We start from the raw sequence: 17,862 nt of genomic DNA, 5'->3' as shown, positions 1-17,862 counted from the left end.
AAAATTATCACAAGAAAGTGTGGATGTGGAAGAGGGATATGTGTGAGAAAGTGTGAAAATTAATGGAAGAAGTATGCGAATGCATGTTGTGCCGAGCCATAGAGGCAGCCAATCAGCTCGCGACACCAAACACTTCAGAGCCCCGATACCGACCCCGCCGGCGTGGTCGACGATTTCCCTCATTCAGCGCTTATCGCTATCGACCCACTAGGGTCGATTAATTCTTTCAAATATTTTTCCTCTCAGACGACGCCCTGAGCCGAGGTTCGCGCCCAACTGGGCACCCTCAGGCCTGTTGTCTTAAACGTTGTACCGGGTGAGAGCCTTCAGCACTCCCCATTTGTCCGGCCAAGTAGTTAATGCCATCTGCGGCAAATCTACAATAAGTCACGTCAAAAAAAAAAGCATGTTGTGCCGACCACGCGTAGAGTGGGATAAGGGTAGAAGGATGTTGGAAACGTTACCTGTATTTGGTTCTGATCAGGCGGCCGATGCGGCTGCGTGTTGACATTGAACTTGCTATAATGCGGGTAGTTGGACAATTTCTCGTGCATCCTGATCTCTTTCATCGAGAGGAGCTCCTGGTGCTCCCTGAAGTACAGGGCTGACATTACTACTAGGCTGAAAAAGATGAAATTCGGATGGTTAATTAATAATTATTAATTTATATTTTGTATTTTTTTTTTAATTAAAACACATAATGACGGGTTCCTACCGCGCTTGAAATAGGGATATGAGACTCCCGATATTTCGACACTGTTGCAAGTGTCATGATCACGGGATGACTGATGAGATTGGAGTGGAGTTGCAACAGTGGCGAAATATCGGGAGTCTCATATCCCTATTTCAAACGCGGTAAGAACCAGTTATTATGTGTTTTAGTTATGATAAAAACCGCGTAAACTTAAAACAATGGTTAATTAATACTTGCCAAAGCATGACTTGACTAGACATGACTTTGGTCCAGTTAGGTTCCAGTACACCTTCGATCCCAAAGCAACTGGTTAAAGGGAAAACAGTACAAACCTACACATACATAAACTCACGTCAGTTAACAACCGGGGTAAGCAGAGACCATAGAATTTCATTTGCTTCGATCCTGACACACTTCTCTTGCTTCCTCCGCATTCATCAATCGCTTCATACACATACGCCGGTTCAGAGTAGATCGTACTAAACCTTTTCTAAGGATATCTCCAATTTGGTCAATGTAAATCCTTCTAGGTCTTCCTCTGCCAGCCCTACCATCAACTTTCGCTTTATATACCGCTTTCGCAATTCTATAATCCTTCATCCGCTCTACGTGTCCAAACCAACATAACATTCCCTTCTTAATCAGGGAAAACAGTTTTATAGCTTAAATGAGTTTTAAGTCTTTAAATATTTGTTTCAGTTAAGTATTAGCGCTAAATTATACAAAACGGATGATCGTTGAAATGCAACACTCACCAAACGGCCATAATGAAGATCAATATGGTAATGACGACTTGGAGAAACTTGTTGGATATGAGCTCGCCGCTCGCGTCGCCGAAGCGCTCCTTGCGACAGCAAAACGCCAGCTTGGAGCTGTCACAACCGAAGTCATCCCTCAACCACAGGTTCGTGTGACTCTCATTGCCTTTCTTCTTCATATTGCTTGTGTAATCGTCTTTCTTAGACTCCAATGTGTCGGTGTATGTCGGAAAACTGTCCTTTTCCTTTGAAAAATAAAATATATTTTTTAGATTAGATCATCATCACAGGCCTTTACATCTTTATCAGATGATTCAAACGGCGTTTCTGTGGCAGCTTTTAAAATGGCTGTAAAGTCCGATGCGAGAGCGACAGTAGCGGCGGCCGCACGGCTAAATGGGAGGACCTGGCCAGTGACCGGAATAAGTGGAGGACGTCTTTGGCCGATGGGTGCAAAGCACACGATAAAACCTGGTTCCAGATTCTGGCCGACAAGCGCGAGATTAGATCATAAATCATATCTTAAACAGCCTCCATAAATCTCCCTATCCATCCATAGGGAAGGCCCGTGCCCCAGCACTGGGGACGTTAATGGGCTGATGATGATGATCCTAAACAGCTTATGCAGGGTGTTAGTGACATCGTAACGAATACTGAGGGGGATGATTCAGACCATGACTCTACTCAGAGTCATGGTGAATGGTGAAAATTGTAACGTAACGTAACGTAAAACGTAACGTAAACAGCCTATATACGTCCCACTGCTGGGCACAGGCCTCCCCTCAATCAACCGGAGGGGGTATGGAGCATACTCCACCACGCTGCTCCAATGCGGGTTGGTGGAGGTGTTTTTTTACGGCTAATAGCCGGGACCAACGGCTTAACGTGCCCTCCGAAGCACGGAATTATCTTACTTTTTCGGACAATCAGGTGAAAATTGTACTTGACATTAACTCTAATATCAAGTGGAATTTTCCGTCGCCACCAGCGCGAGTCACATTGTCAAGTTTGAATATACCTCTAGAAGACTGATGGCTGCGTGAGCACTACAAGAGGCACTCCATCAAGAACCGCCGTACAGAACACTCGCGTCAAGAATGTTATAGTAAACCATATTATACGTGTCTATAATCAAACAGTGCAAGATTTGGTACATCAGTATCAATAATTTAAGAGCCACGCTCTTGTCGGTGCATTCTCCATGCTACTTTTTAGGTAAGTGTTTCATCTTAAGTGATTCATCTTTAATAAAAAGATTTCCTGGTGAAAAGTGAGACGGATCACTGGATCATTTCTCACCGGTACGGTCACGAGTACTAATATGTATACACTTTGAAACCATGTCACATTAACTTTTTTAACAAATTAAACCGTAAGTCTCACAAATGTCAAATATGATAGTGCGACAGGGTTCTAAAGTGGGTACATGATATTGCTCATGACTGTACAAAGACGAAATACAGAAGAAATCAAACAAAGAAGCAGCTAAATGTCCAAGATGAAAGATTGCTGTGTTCAGCAGGATACATAAATGAAAAAAAAAAGCTTTTTAGGGAAAAATAGGGCAGTAGTTTCGCTCTTGCCTTCCGCCGCGCAATACTCTGTCTGACGCGAGTGGGATGGCGCCCAGAGTAGCGTTTGGGTACGGAACCTTATAAAAGAAAACACATACATACATACATAAACTCACGCCTATTTCCCACCGGGGTAAGCAGAGACTATAGAACATTTAAAAAAAAAAAACAAAAAAAAGAGAAAAAGAGAATAGTACCTTAGAATGGCATCTGACTGAAGTCTTGTTATAGTTATAGTATTTCCCGTATTTGGAGGCAGTGTGACAGTTCCGACATTGTTTCCTTGTGTATTTGGGCGAATGGTGGCTCAGTTTCTGGCAACACTCGTGCTTCCGTATGTTCCTGGCGATGTCTCGTATCTGCTCTATGGAGATGTTGCCGTCGGTGTAGAGAGACTTTGAAGAGTTCGATATGTGCGAGAAACGGGAGTCTGGAAGAAAAAAATATATGGAAAATATTTTTTTCAGATACTCCATTCAATCTCACTTTTGTCATGTACCGCCTAAGCGTAAGAGTGAAGAGGGGGTGAGAGTTACCTACCGTTCTATACTAAGCTAGTTCTGTTCTCCAGCTGGTCGACGTTTTTTGCTACCCCCGACGCCGTTCGGGTGTCTTCGGCTCTTAAAGTTTTCTTCTTGTTCATTCGTTGTTGAAACCTTACAATTAGACCAAAGACTCACCATTGCTAACACTGGAGCGGGAGCTATCTCGTCTCTGTAGGATGCTCATGCGGCATAGCTTCTTGTTGATCTTCTCGAGCTGGTCGATGCGCGACTCCAGGTTGCCTGTCACCTTGCACAGCTCCTTCACTGCTCCTAGGTTCTCCATGAAGATGCGGTCCTGAGGGCACGAATTTATTTTTTAATGACTTCAGACGATTCCGTGCTTTAGAAGGTACGTTAAGCCGTTGGTTACGGCTAACTGGCCTTGCCTCATCATCATCGTCATCATTAGCCCATTAACGTCCCCACTGCTGGGGCACGGGCTTTCCCTATGGATGGATAGGGAGATCGGGCCTTAAACCATCACGCGGGCCTAGTGCGGATTGATGGTTATTAACGACTGCTAATACAGCCGGGACTAACGGCTTGACGTGCCTTCCGTAGCACGGAGGAGCTCGAGATGAAAACTTCTTTTTGTGGTCACCCATTCTATGACCGGCCTTTGAGAAAGTTGCTTAACTTCAATCGCAGACCGAGCGCGTTTACCGCTGCGCCATCGAGCTCCTCGACGCCGTAACTGGCCTTGCCTAACTAGCCTAAATATCTCCACCAATGCGCAGTGGAGCAGTGTGATGAGTATGCTCCATCCCCTCTTTCATCACTAATGATAAGAGCACGCTCTTGTCGGTATGGCGAATTGTGGTGTTGAAGTTGACAGCGACTCCTCGTTCGGCGATTCCCGCTACGGCGAGTCTCTCTCTTCACGACGAGTGGCTTGAGAGCATTCTCCATTCCTGTCTATCAAAGTGTATCTAAACGTTGTTCCTTTTCCTTTTTGATGAGAACTGCAAAGGTCTGGAACTGTCTGCCGTCGTCTGTTTTTCCGACTCGTTATAATCTAAGAGTCTTCAAGGCTAGAGTGAATAGGCATTTGCTAGGTAAGCATGAGCCACCCTAGACCACATCGTCACTAATCATCAGGTGAGATTGTGGTCAAACGCGAGCCTATTATATTAAAAAAAGGCCAATTCTTTGACTTCCTTGCAAGACACGACGTTCGTCGTCACTTGAATCTGTTCCAGGTAAGCTCTTCTTGGGCAAAGCCAACTTTCTAAAAGGAACCTCAGGAAATTTTAAGGAACCTCACCTTATTGACCACGAGAAACTTGTGTATGGTGTCGCCGTTGGGCAGTGTGACGTCACCAGCTTCCTTGACCGCCTCAGGGATCACCCGGCGCACCTCCTGTGCGATGACTCCAGTGTCGGAGTGCGGCGCCGACCGACGCGGGTCGCACCCGAGCAGGCCCGAATGCTCCGCGAAGGACGGGTCATAGTTGAATCTGGTGGGAGAAATGGATATTATACCATAGAATAAGGAATACTACGTATAGAACGGCAACTCCGCTCTAGACTTGAATCGTATGGCGTCAGACGTCACACACACAGATGCGCGTGTACGATAATGTCAATGTATGGTGTCTGTGTAAAACGAGGTTGTTTGTACGGTTGGTTGTTTGTGTCGAGGTTGGTTGATTATACTTAACATTCCTTTGCTTCTCAATCGGGGAGTGCCAGCTCGAACTCCGGTACCGGATTTGCATCAATGAGTTATTAAGCCTAGCACAGTTGGCACGACCATTATAGACGACGATACGGCTCACCACCACGTTGGTCTAGTAGAAAGCACAGTGAGGCGTGGGCACATCTGACTGCCCTGATCGGGATATAGTTGTGAGCTTATGTTATGTATCTCACCTGGTTGCGTAACCAATTTGTTGCCGTCAACCAACTCTCGGTGTTCTAGAGAGATACGGTCTTTATTATGTTTTTTTTTCCGACGTGGGAACGATGAATGTACCTTTAACTACCCCGATTGGAATATACTCATGAGTTTATATTATGTTATATTTGACATAAATTATAACATCTTTTGCCATGTACTTAATTAAGAGACTTTTTGTAATTATTTATTTTTAGTTTGGTGCAATAAAGTGTATTTGTATTGTATTGTATTGTATTGTATCTTTTGTTTTGTTTTTTGTTTTTTCCTGTTTGTGCAATAAAGTATTTGTTATGTTATGTTATAAAATTACGCCTGTAACCCAGGACGTTTGTGACAACGTAACTGAAACTTTGGAGGAATCAGACCATGATTCTTGAGTTGATATCAAGTGGAATTTCTTATAGGAAAATCCTTCCCTGTAGAGAAACACAGCATCGCAGGAAAGCTCTTCCTGGTGAAGACATCAATGACGGTAAACGCGGTTTCCCGCCTTGCGCTGACAGTTCATAGACAATCATGGATCAATACATCTATAGAATGAGTCTGAATATCTATAGAATGAGTCTGAATATATGAATTAGGGTGGCTATACACACGAGTCAGTTCAAGTTAAAAAGTGAGCTATAGAGGCAGCCAATCAGCTCGCGACACCAAACACTTCAGGTCCCCGATACCGACCCCGCCGGCGTGGTCGACGATTTCCCTCATTCAGAGCTTATCGCTATCGACCCACTAGGGTCGATTAATTCTTTCAAATATTTTTCCTCTCAGACGCCCTGAGCCGAGGTTCGCGCCCAACTGGGCACCCTCAGGCCTGTTATCTTAAACGTTGTACCGGGTGAGAGCCTTCAGCGCTCCCCATTTGTCCGGCCAAGTAGTTAATGCCATCTGCGGCAAATCTACGATAAGTTACGTCAAAAAAAAGTGAGTGTTATGCTGCTTCTTCATAAGCGATGCTGTGTTTTCTCCCGGCACATAATAATCTTTGTAGCAAAGTAGTAAGTACTACTCACTTGACAACTCGAATGCTCTGCACATTTTTCAATTGTTGCGCGGTGTCCAACTCCTCAATGTTGTGTTTGGCGCGGGCATCTGACGGGTGGACTATGTGGCCCATTACCTTTAGGTTTCCTGGTGGAAAAAAACAAACATAAATAGATTGAAAGAAAAAAAATACATTTATTTATTATTTCAGGACGCCACACAAACATTGTTATAATGAAAATGGAGGCGATTACTCCACCGACAAGAGCGCAGCTCTTAAATAAAGAGAGAGATCGACTCAAATCGTAACAAAAACCAAGTGGGATGACGTGTGGGGTGGTGGGTGTGGACTTGGTTTTTGTTACGATGCCACTAACACCCTGTATATGTAATAAAAACTTACCATTCTTCTTCTTATCGTGTGGGTTGAGAGGTGGATGACCTGATCAACCCTGATATCAGGATTATTATTGAGCCGCCAAAGCTCGTGACTTGACTCAAGTAACCACGAACCGAACTACAGTGCTTACCAGAACTTACCATTAATAACACAAGACTCATCCGGCCTGTCAGTGTTGATACCAACTCGCCCATTATAATGGACGCTGTTCTCCGAGACGCCTCGCTGCCACCAGTTTTCAGAACAGTCCGACTCAAACTGCCCCGGGTTTGAAGCCTGTGGGGTAATCGACATTGTCTAATTAAAACGTTGCTGCACCGTTCTGGAGCTATTGTTTTTGTTGAATTCCCAGAAGTACTCAGGGCAACCACTAAAAGTGTGTTTCGGTGTTTCGGCTTTTCTAATTAATAAATAAAAAGAACAATTCACTTTGACAATGATCCTATAGATCGCATGACCAGCAACAATTTACTCCCCATACCTAGTGGCCCTCAGGGATACTCAGGGCTACCACTAAAAATATGATAATGGTGATGTATTTAAGTTTACCTTCATAGTTTTTTATATTTCTCTTTGTCATCCTCAGTCACGCAATAAACGATTAACGAACTGGACGTGTGCCTTTCATTAGTACATAATACCCTAGTGGCCCTCAGGGATACTCAGGGCTACCACTAAAAATGTATTTTTTCTTTACAAAAATAAAATGAACTAAACTCACTCTCACAATAATCCTGTCGCTTGCTTGAGCAGCTATAATATATTCCCCACTCGCTGTATGGGCCCTCAGGGCTACCACGAGTTGGAAGTGGCGTTGGTCAGGGTTTGGTCTGCCCTTTTTGCGCATGTTGTTGTTTGTGGTCTCCGCGAAGTGGAGTCTGCCGACTGTCACCTTCGCGCCTTCTCGCCGGAGCTCCACTCTGTTAGTGAATGGACAGTCAGATATACGCCACTCAGGAGGGTAGTTCTTCCGAGCACCAGCAGTCAATATTACTACCGGAGATTACGCATACATAAAGAAAAAGATTACATACAGACAACCAATCAAGAGAGACGAAGCTCTGTATTAAACACGCCAGGTATGTATGTTGAAAAAGGGATTTACTTACGGCACTGGATGAAAAGGTTTCTTTGTTCTGTCTGACTGACTTTGTTCGACCCTCACCTCCTGTGTCGGGTCTTCCGCCTGAAAATAAATAACATCTTCATTTTATTTTGAACAGATACATCAGACAACTTGTTTGTAACCATACTTCCACTCACTGCGCTCCTGACACACCACTTTCGTTCCTTCCACTCTCATCAAAGTCTTGCAATCTCGCCGGTTTAGAGTAATAGTAATAATCGGCCTCTGTGGTCTACTGGTTGAGCGTTGGACTCACGATCCGGAGGCCCCGGGTTGGAATCTCGGTGAGGACATATTTCAAAAATCACTTTGTGATCCCCAGTTTGGTTAGGACATTACAGGCTGATCACCTGATTGTCCGAAAGTAAGATGATCCGTGCTTTGGAAGGCACGTTAAGCCGTTGGTCCCGGTTACTATTTACTGATGTAAGTGAGTAATCAGGGTTGATGGTATTCCACCTCAGAACCCACACGATAAGAAGAAGAGGGTAGTGAGCCCAATGCTCCAATACTAGAGACTGCAGATGCCGATCTCACCTTAACACCATAGAAGTGCAGACAGAAGTTGTTGATCTTCTTGAACCCATCAGCGGTCTTGACGTAGTGAGGGTCCGTCTGTGTCTGTATCTGGCAGGTGACTTGGAAATGGTTCTTCTTCTGGCAGACGAACGCTTCGTCGATCTGGGAGTAGTTGAAGCCCTTGTCTGCGCCCACCACGTACGAAGGCGCTGGCCTGTGGGTTGGACAAAGTTTCGTAGCCGTTGGACCACCTGCTACTTTGAAATAGCTGTATCTAATATATAGGTGGCCCAAAGGTTGAGGTTCGAAAATAAAAATTCTGGAAAAGTACAAAATTGGTCAAATCTTGCTGCTAAGTGACTATCTTGCTGCTAAGTGACTATCTTGCTTATAAGTGACCATCTTGCTTATAAGTGACTATCTTGCTGATAAGTGACTATCTTGCTGATAAGTGAACATCTTGCTGATAAGTGACTATCTTGCTGGTAAGTGTTTATCTTACTCATAAGTGAATATGTTGCTGATAAGTGACTACCTTGCTAGTTGCTGGTAAGTGTTTATCTTACTCATAAGTGACTATCTTGCTAGTAAGTGTTTATCTTACTCATAAGTGACTATCTTGCTGGTAAGTGTTTATCTTACTCATAAGTGAATATTTTGCTGGTTAGTGTTTATCTCACTCATAAGTGAATATCTTACTGATAAGTGACTACCTTGCTGGTAAGTGTTTATCTTACTCTTAAGTGACTATCTTGCTGGTAAGTGTTTATCTTACTCATAAGTGAATATTTTGCTCTGGAAAAGTACAAAATTGGTCAAATCTTGCTGCTAAGTGACTATCTTGCTGCTAAGTGACTATCTTGCTTATAAGTGACCATCTTGCTTATAAGTGACTATCTTGCTGATAAGTGACTATCTTGCTGATAAGTGAACATCTTGCTGATAAGTGACTATCTTGCTGGTAAGTGTTTATCTTACTCATAAGTGAATATGTTGCTGATAAGTGACTACCTTGCTAGTTGCTGGTAAGTGTTTATCTTACTCATAAGTGAATATCTTGCTGGTTAGTGTTTATCTCACTCATAAGTGACTACCTTGCTGGTAAGTGTTTATCTTACTCATAAGTGACTATCTTGCTAGTAAGTGTTTATCTTACTCATAAGTGACTATCTTGCTGGTAAGTGTTTATCTTACTCATAAGTGAATATTTTGCTGGTTAGTGTTTATCTCACTCATAAGTGAATATCTTACTGATAAGTGACTACCTTGCTGGTAAGTGTTTATCTTACTCTTAAGTGACTATCTTGCTGGTAAGTGTTTATCTTACTCATAAGTGAATATTTTGCTGGTTAGTGTTTATCTCACTCATAAGTGAATATCTTACTGATAAGTGACTACCTTGCTGGTAAGTGTTTATCTTACTCATAAGTGACTATCTTGCTAGTAAGTGTTTATCTTACTCATAAGTGACTATCTTGCTGGTAAGTGTTTATCTTACTCATAAGTGAATATCTTGCTGATAAGTAACTACCTTGCTGGTAAGTTTATTTTACTCATAAGTGAATATCTTGCTGATACTCACGTGGGCTTCAAGTTGCAGTCATACAGCGTCTGCCAGAAGGGCTGCTGGAAGGGCTGGAACCGGATGCATTGCAGCGGCGCGTCATCACCAGCTTCTGACCCATCTACAGAGGGGGGCGCGGGACGGGGCTGAACAACGCACTCTGGGGACAGCGCTGCTGTGGGGAAAGATGGATAAAGTGGAAATCGTTTGTTTTCTATTTAGCTTTTTAGAGAAACAAGACAAACAAAACACAACACAGAAACAGTAACAGAAACCTCGGTGAGGTGTGGGTAGTTCATTTTGTGATGGATGTACCTCTGACTACCCCAATTGGGATGTAGTCGTGAGCTTATAATAATAATAGCAATAACGACGTCTATTGTAAGTCTTCTGTCCTACTTGTATACTGTTCTTTTCATGTGTGATTGTGCAGTAAAGAATTTCGATTTTTTGTCATAATATATATACATAAAAAGTATAAAGCCAGCAGATTTTTAAACGTTTTTAAAATGACAATAAAAAAATGAACCTCACTCAGCATAAGCGGGGCGTGAGTCTCGGGTTCGAATCCCGATGGGGACATATCACAAAATCACTTTGTGAGCCCTGGTTTCGTTAGGACATTACAGGCTGATCACCCGATTGTCCGAAAGTAATTTGATCCGTGCTTCGGATTTCGGTTACGATTTACTGATGTAAGAACGTATTCGTTACATGAGCCATGTCAGGGGTCTTTAGCGGCTCAATAGTAACCTTGACACCAGGGTTGATGAGCTTGGTCACCTCAAACCCACACGATAGAAGAAAATTCCATTCCAATCGTGAAGTTATTAGGTACCTAAAATAGTGTTCTACTGTGGATGCCATACACTAATTTGGAGTAGAAACATCAACCAGTTGGAAGACATTTTTGAAATCAAAATCAGTTGTTTTTATTAATTGTGGCTCTGCCAACCCTATTAGGAATTACGGTCTTTAGTTATGTATGTAAAAATCAATAATAGCGGAAACCGAATCAAACCCAATCAAAGCACGCTTTTCAATGACAGGCATTGAAAATCACATGATTATCAAAACCGAAGCCAATTCATTCGGAAATGTAGATTACTCTGTACTTATTGAAATAACTCTTAATAAGAAAAACATACATACATAAACTCACGCCTATTTCCCACCGGGGTAAGCAGAGACGAGAATTCCATTTGCTTAGATCCTGACACACTTCTCTTGCTTCCTCCACATTCATCAATCGCTTCATACACGCACGCCGGTTCAGAGTAGATCGTACTAAACCTTTTCTAAGGAAATCTCCAATTTGGTCAATGTAAGTCCTTCTAGGTCTTCCTCTGCCAGCCCTACCATCAACTACTCTACTCTTAAGAAAAAACACGGCTACAAGCTATCATGGTACCTCTGACTACCCCCCAATGGGATAGTCGTGGTCTTACGTATACATACCAGGTTCACATTTGACTTGTGACACGTCCTGGGAGTGCTTCCTCTTCTTGCTGCTGGGTTCCTGCAGGTTGGTGTAGACGGGAGTAAGGGTTTCGTGGCCTAACGCCACCAGTTGAGGGTTAATTATGCCTTGCTCCAGCTCTGGCATATCCACCCGCATTTGGTTGTACCTGAAAGGATGATATTTAAGGTTAGGACAAACATACATACATAATAAAGCATATTTCCTGTTGGGGTAAGGCGGAAACCACGGAACTCCACTTACTAAGATCCTCACTTACCACTTCAGCTTGTATACAGGATGTTAGTGACATCGTAACGAAAACTTTGAAGAATGATTCAGACCATGATTCTGAGTTAATATCAAGTGGAATTTTCCGTCACACACTAAAATTTTCATGAATTTTCCGACAGGAAATTCCACTTGATATCAACTCAGAATCATGGTCTGAATATCCCCGTCAGTATTCGTTACGATGTCACTAACACCCTGTATATTCGTCGACTTATTCTTGTCCTGGCTTTTCCTTAAAACATCCTCAATAATTGTAGCAGTGCTATCTCCCTCATACATCAACTCGCGCATATAATACCTGCTGTAGACAGAGCCGCTAGTAATCGAAGACAAATTGCAGCTACTATTGATACGAAGTCCAAAGATGGATAACAGGAAACTTACGGTGATAAGGGATCAGCATATCACCCGCAACAATTGTCCAAAAGAATTCTCTTTTGAAGGATTCCCTTCCGAGAAAAGTAAAACAAAACAATACAAAAAGACTTACCGATTCTGGTACATAGGCTCCATAGACAAATCATGCCTTACAGTCCTGATCCCCAACTCAACAATATTGGGATCCTGTGGCAGAACTACTACATCATTAAGGTTACTCCTCAGCACCTCATGGTCTATGCTATCTGACTTCAACTCCTCGTAGATATAATCTCCATTTTGCTGGAGGATCTCATGGGTAGGAATGTGGTCATGGACCAGCATGTAATCTGATCCCAAGACGGTTTGGGAGACTGCAATCGCGTGAGGCACCTGCTCTGAAGGGCTGTAGGGATTCTCTGATCCGGAGTCTGGTGGACTTTCTGGCAGTTGATGGCCCCTGGAAAATAAGATGTGGAAGGGTTAGCATCAGTTAAAAATGGTTTTGCTTTAAATTTAAAACCCGAAGTAATCATGTTCTTTGTTTTTGGTCAAAAATCTAAGCCTGTTTTTTTTAATTTGCTCCCAGAAAAGCAGAAGCAAAAATTTTGTAAAAAATGACGTTAATAAATTGTTAATAGTGGTTTTGTTGTACTGGGAGGTTAAAATGGCCACATCGAAGCAATTCATTTAAGAAAGCAATATTGCTATTTGACAGTTGTTTGCATTGCGCACTTAATTTTATATGCGCAAATGTCAAATTGCAATATTGCTTTCTTAGATGAATTGCTTCGATATAGCCATTTTAACCCCCCTGTTTGTGTTTTCTTTTATCTTATCTTTTTTCTCGTGTGGATTGCGCGGTCGATAACCGACAACCCAACCAACCCAACAAAAAACAACTGATTGATTTTTCTGCTGCAAAAAAGTGATGCATAATATATGCATTGTCCTATTTTGAATAATAAATCTACCAAAATGGGATTCTTCTTCAATAGTGAGGTGTACGACCACCTCATCAACCCTGGTGTCAGGGTTACTTTTGAGCTCCCAAAGGCTCCTGACAAAGCACATAATTATAACGACTACATAATTACTTACCTGCTTAATGTGCCCTCCGAAACTCGGATCATCTTATTTCGGACAATCAGGTGATCAGCCTGCAATGTCCTAACCAAAGTGACTTTTGTGATATGTCCTCACGGGATTCGAACCCGAGCGAGTTTGATGATAAGGCGAATGAAAAGGTGGACGTACCCAAGTCGGCGTGCGTCGATAGGCTGCGTGGAGTAACAGCCTTCGCCGACGGGGGCCATGAACGCCTCAAGCTCGTCTATCAGGCCCGGACCTGTAACAAGAATATGGCAACATTAATAATAATAAAAAAAAAAACTGTCTGCGGTGTCTTACAATGGTAATGGTAGGTAGTCTCATGGGTATCATATAGATATGAATGCATGGGATTAACTGTCTGAGAACTGATATTAGGCAGCTAAATTACTCAATTGTATAACAATATTTTATGCTTTTTTTTAAAGAACGTCTAGGGCCCTGTGCCGAGGTTTTTCTTGCAGCTTCTTTTCCCCGGCTATACAGGTTGTGAGAAGCTGCAGTAGTTTTAGGCGGATGAGACGTTCGTAATGTAAAAAATGACGATTTAAAGTGTAACCATGTTACCTACTGAATAAAGATATTTTTGAATTTGAATTATCAAATGACAACATTGGTCTTCGATGCTACTTTCAACAGCACGTCTGTCTCACATGGGTGGTAAGGTAATACTGTCTAAGAAATGATAATGGTGCTAATTCCAAAGGGGTCAAAATGGCCACATCGAAGCAATTCATCTAAGAAAGCAATATTGCAATTTGACATTTCCGCATATAAAAGTAAGTGCGCAATGCAAACAAATGTCAAATAGCAATATTGCTTTCTTAGATGAATTGCTTCGATGTGGCCATTTCAACCTCCCTGATGGTGAGTGACGCTGTGGTTTGAGGTGGATCGCGCGAACCTATATTAGTAAGGCAGATTAATCTGCATTAAACCGCATTCTATGCTGTTGCAGCTGTTAGTTTGCAGTTACGATGCAGACTATGCGTTAGAATGTTAAATATCCACGCAGATGAAATTACGGTCGCATCGTAAAGCTAGTAAATCATAAGCAAACAATTCGTAATCACTTTTAATTTCACAACAAATATTCCATGCCTCTGGTGGAATTTTAAGAAAACTTAGAATGATGATTGGTGCGGGTGATATCAGGATTATGCCAAATGATAATAAGTTGACTTTACGGTTTTTTTAATTTGTTTATTTATTTATTTAGCCTCCGTGGTCTAGTGGTTAGAGCGTTAGGCAAACAATCTGGAGGTCCGGGTTCGATTCCCGATGGGGACATTGTCGAAATCACTTTGTGAGACTGTCCTTTGTTTGGTAAGGACTTTTCAGGTTTGAATCACCTGATTGTCCGAAAAAGTAAGATGATTCCGTGCTTCGGAGGGCACGTTAAGCCATTGGTCCCGGCTATTAGCCGTAAAAACACCTACACCAACCCGCATTGGAGCAGCGTTGTGGAGTATGCTCCATACCCCCTCCGGTTGATTAAGGGGAGGCCTGTGCCCAGCAGTGGGACGTTTAAAGGCAGTTTATGTTATGTTATGTATTTATTTAGATAGGTATACCAACAGTACACATATTGTAAAGTTATAAAATGCAAGTCTTAAATTAGTTTTTGTATATGTGCTCCAATTACAGGTACACACTGCATTCATAATAACAACAACAAAACGTATATATCTAATGGTAAGAAATAGGCGTGAGTTTATTTATGTATGTAGTGACATGTAAAGATTACACAGGTGTATGGAAACTTTACGTGCCACTATCAATTGCGAGTCAATGTAATCTCAATTAAAACACATAATACCGGGTTTTTACCGCGTTAAAATCAGGGTTATGTGATCAGTGCACTTGCAACAGTGTTGAAATATCGGGAGTCTCATATCCCTGATTTTAACGCGGTATGAACAATGAACAAACAATGCGCAATGAATGAAACAAATAAAAGAGAAGGTGCAGGTCGTGTCGTATCAGGAGGTGAAGGATTTGGCGGGAAGAAGAGAGGAATGACGATTACTCCACAGACAAGAGCGCAGCTCTTAAATTAAGAGAGAGAGGAACCCGGTATTATGTGTTTTAATTATGATAATGGCTCCGATTGCTGCATACACAGCCTAATTTTATTTTCAATATACCTGTCATTTTCTTATCCACCGATAAGGAAAGAGACAGAAGATTGACAATGATTGTAAAATGAACGAATAAACTAGACATCTCGCTCATGTGCAACCAGTTTGATGTGTGCTGTCAACTTAATACCGTCGGGTTTTTGGCCAATATTAAATTTTGGAAGGGATTTTTAAATGTCTGCCTTAAATTGACGTGTGTTCTATAAATATGCGTGTCGATTACCCGTCCCTTTCTTTTTCAGCGGAAAAGAAAATGACAGGTATAACTTAAAATCACTACTACTACTACCATTACTTTAAATCGGTTTATTAAATCATATATTTGGAGCATTGCACTCTATGGAAGTGAAACGTGGACTATGACACAGAGAGACAGAGAGAGGTTGGAAGCGTTTGAGATGTGGTGTTGACGAAGGATGGAGGGTATAAGCTGGACTGAAATGGTGTCAAATGAAAAAGTGCTGGAAAGAGTTGAAGAAAAGAGAACCATATTGAAGACTATAGAGAACCGGAGAGGAAATATGATTGGCCACCTGATACGACACGATTCATTTATAACAAACATTATAGAAGGAAAAATTGAAGGGAAGAGAGGAAGGGGTAGACCTAGGATAATATTTATGAAACAAATAAAAGAGAAGGTGCAGGTCGTGTCGTGTCGGGAGGTGAAGGTTTTGGCGGGAAGAAGAGAGGAATGGCGGTTACTCCACCGACAAGAGCGCAGCTCTTAAGTAGAGAGAGAACTTAAAATTTTAGATGGCGTGTACAGGAATCAGCACCAAGAACTGCGTAAACCATAAACAATGTATAACGTAATCTTAAGTTTAAATACCGCCGACGCTGCGTGTCTGGGAAAGAGACACTGCGCATCTATTACAGACATTTTTTTTTAATAAATCCATTACGTCACGTCAAGATAAATCGACGGCAAAAACAACTGCCAATGACACTGAAATCTTCGGAGATTATTCCGACTAGAGTCGCGCCGATAGTCGGTGATAGTTATGCCGACTATTTTTTATAAATAAAATAAAAAAAATAGATAAAATTGCAGCCTGTCAAATAAAATATACATTGCCAGTAAGTGTAAGTAAGTAGAGCTATCGTAACAGCCTCCATGGTCTAGTGGTTAGAGCGTTAGGCTCACGATCTGGAGCTCCGGGTTCGATTCCCGATGGGGACATTGTCGAAATCACTTTGTGAGGCTGTCCTTTGTTTGGTAAGGACTTTTCAGGCTTGAAACACCTGATTGTCCGAAAAAGTAAGATGATTGTGCTTCGGAGGGCACGTTAAGTCGTTTGTCCCGGCTATGAGCCGTAAAAACAGCTCCACCAACCCGCATTGGAGCAGCGTGGTGGAGTATGCTCCATACGCCCTTCGGTTGATTGAGGAGAGGCCTGTGCCCAGCAGTGGGACGTATACAGGCTGTTTATGCAAGAGCTATCGTAGTTATCTGTTTGCAGGAGTAGCAGTAAAAGAGAGTGGGGTTGAACCGGCGACAGCGGTTCTCATACAAAATGCGCGCCAGGCCCCTTCCAGCCTCTTTCTTAGATTTCGAGTTTTTTTAAGTACCTACATCTACGCTTAGGTATGTGTATGTATGAGTGTGTGTGTAAATAAAAAGGAACAACAGTTCACTACTTAAAGTTCCCTTGGATTTATTGAAGCAATACAATTATGCTATTTATAACTCTTTATCGCAGAAATAATACCTATCAATCAATAAATCATTTCACAAAGTTACCAAGTTTTAAGAATATTTACAATAATAATGTGATTTACGATTTCACGTGATAATAATAGCATAACATAGCACCACGCCTGAATCCCCGAAGGGGTGGGCAGAGCTATACAGGGTGGCCCAGAAATTCAGGTTCAAAATGAAAAATTAGATAGAGGGGCTCATTAGCTACCAGAAACACCCCCATGTATGTTCAGCGATTATTACGGTTTAGGAGATATGACCCATTTTGTACCTTTTTCTAGATTTTCTACCTTACTTCAGAAATCATCATTTTGTCGCTATCTCTTTCTTAATAATTCTTTTATTTAACTTCATAACTCCGGTTGATTGAGAGGAGGCCTGTGCCCAGCATTGGGACGTATATAGGCTATTTATGTTATGTTTATGTAACTTCATAACTATGCCTAAGGATATGTACCGTTTCATTTTCAACGTGAACTTATGGGCCACCCTGTATAATAGTTCGGTAACGAGCAATAATATGTATACACTTTGGTTTCTGTGGTAATTATTTAGGAGGAGTGCTGACGTGCATTGAATGCGGTCGTACATTTAATGCTAAGATCGGATATGTCAGTCACACGAGAGCACACGAACGACACTCTCATTAGTTGTCGGGTCGCTGTGGCCGAATACGGTCAGGAAGGATTATTACACTTTGGTACCATGTCACATTAACTTTTTTGACAAATT

The 17,862-nt window shown here is 42.1% G+C and overlaps 1 protein-coding gene across 3 annotated transcripts in view; it reads right to left on the bottom strand.

Moving 5' to 3' along the window:
• Nucleotides 1–17,862, bottom strand: part of LOC126379114 (uncharacterized) — an 82,062-nt gene that overhangs the window by 16,972 nt on the left and 47,228 nt on the right. Inside the window, exons 2-15 of one of the 3 annotated variants that reach the window (XM_050027721.1) lie at nucleotides 13,432–13,522; nucleotides 12,308–12,634; nucleotides 11,523–11,692; nucleotides 10,083–10,239; nucleotides 8,519–8,714; nucleotides 7,965–8,041; nucleotides 7,577–7,775; nucleotides 6,996–7,152; nucleotides 6,485–6,602; nucleotides 4,836–5,028; nucleotides 3,707–3,866; nucleotides 3,224–3,456; nucleotides 1,450–1,697; nucleotides 465–621 (exon numbers count right to left, since the gene is read on the bottom strand). In XM_050027721.1, coding sequence (XP_049883678.1) covers nucleotides 465–621; nucleotides 1,450–1,697; nucleotides 3,224–3,456; nucleotides 3,707–3,866; nucleotides 4,836–5,028; nucleotides 6,485–6,602; nucleotides 6,996–7,152; nucleotides 7,577–7,775; nucleotides 7,965–8,041; nucleotides 8,519–8,714; nucleotides 10,083–10,239; nucleotides 11,523–11,692; nucleotides 12,308–12,634; nucleotides 13,432–13,522 — 2,483 coding nt within the window. The remainder of the gene's footprint in view (nucleotides 1–464; nucleotides 622–1,449; nucleotides 1,698–3,223; nucleotides 3,457–3,706; nucleotides 3,867–4,835; nucleotides 5,029–6,484; nucleotides 6,603–6,995; nucleotides 7,153–7,576; nucleotides 7,776–7,964; nucleotides 8,042–8,518; nucleotides 8,715–10,082; nucleotides 10,240–11,522; nucleotides 11,693–12,307; nucleotides 12,635–13,431; nucleotides 13,523–17,862) is intronic. The other 2 variants (XM_050027723.1, XM_050027722.1) reach the window with 2 other exon arrangements.

The sequence above is a fragment of the Pectinophora gossypiella genome, chromosome 28 (genome assembly GCF_024362695.1).
Source record: "Pectinophora gossypiella chromosome 28, ilPecGoss1.1, whole genome shotgun sequence".
Lineage (NCBI taxonomy): Eukaryota > Metazoa > Arthropoda > Insecta > Lepidoptera > Gelechiidae > Pectinophora > Pectinophora gossypiella.
Note: the sequence above shows the minus strand (reverse complement) of the source record. Positions and strands in the feature narration are given on the sequence as shown.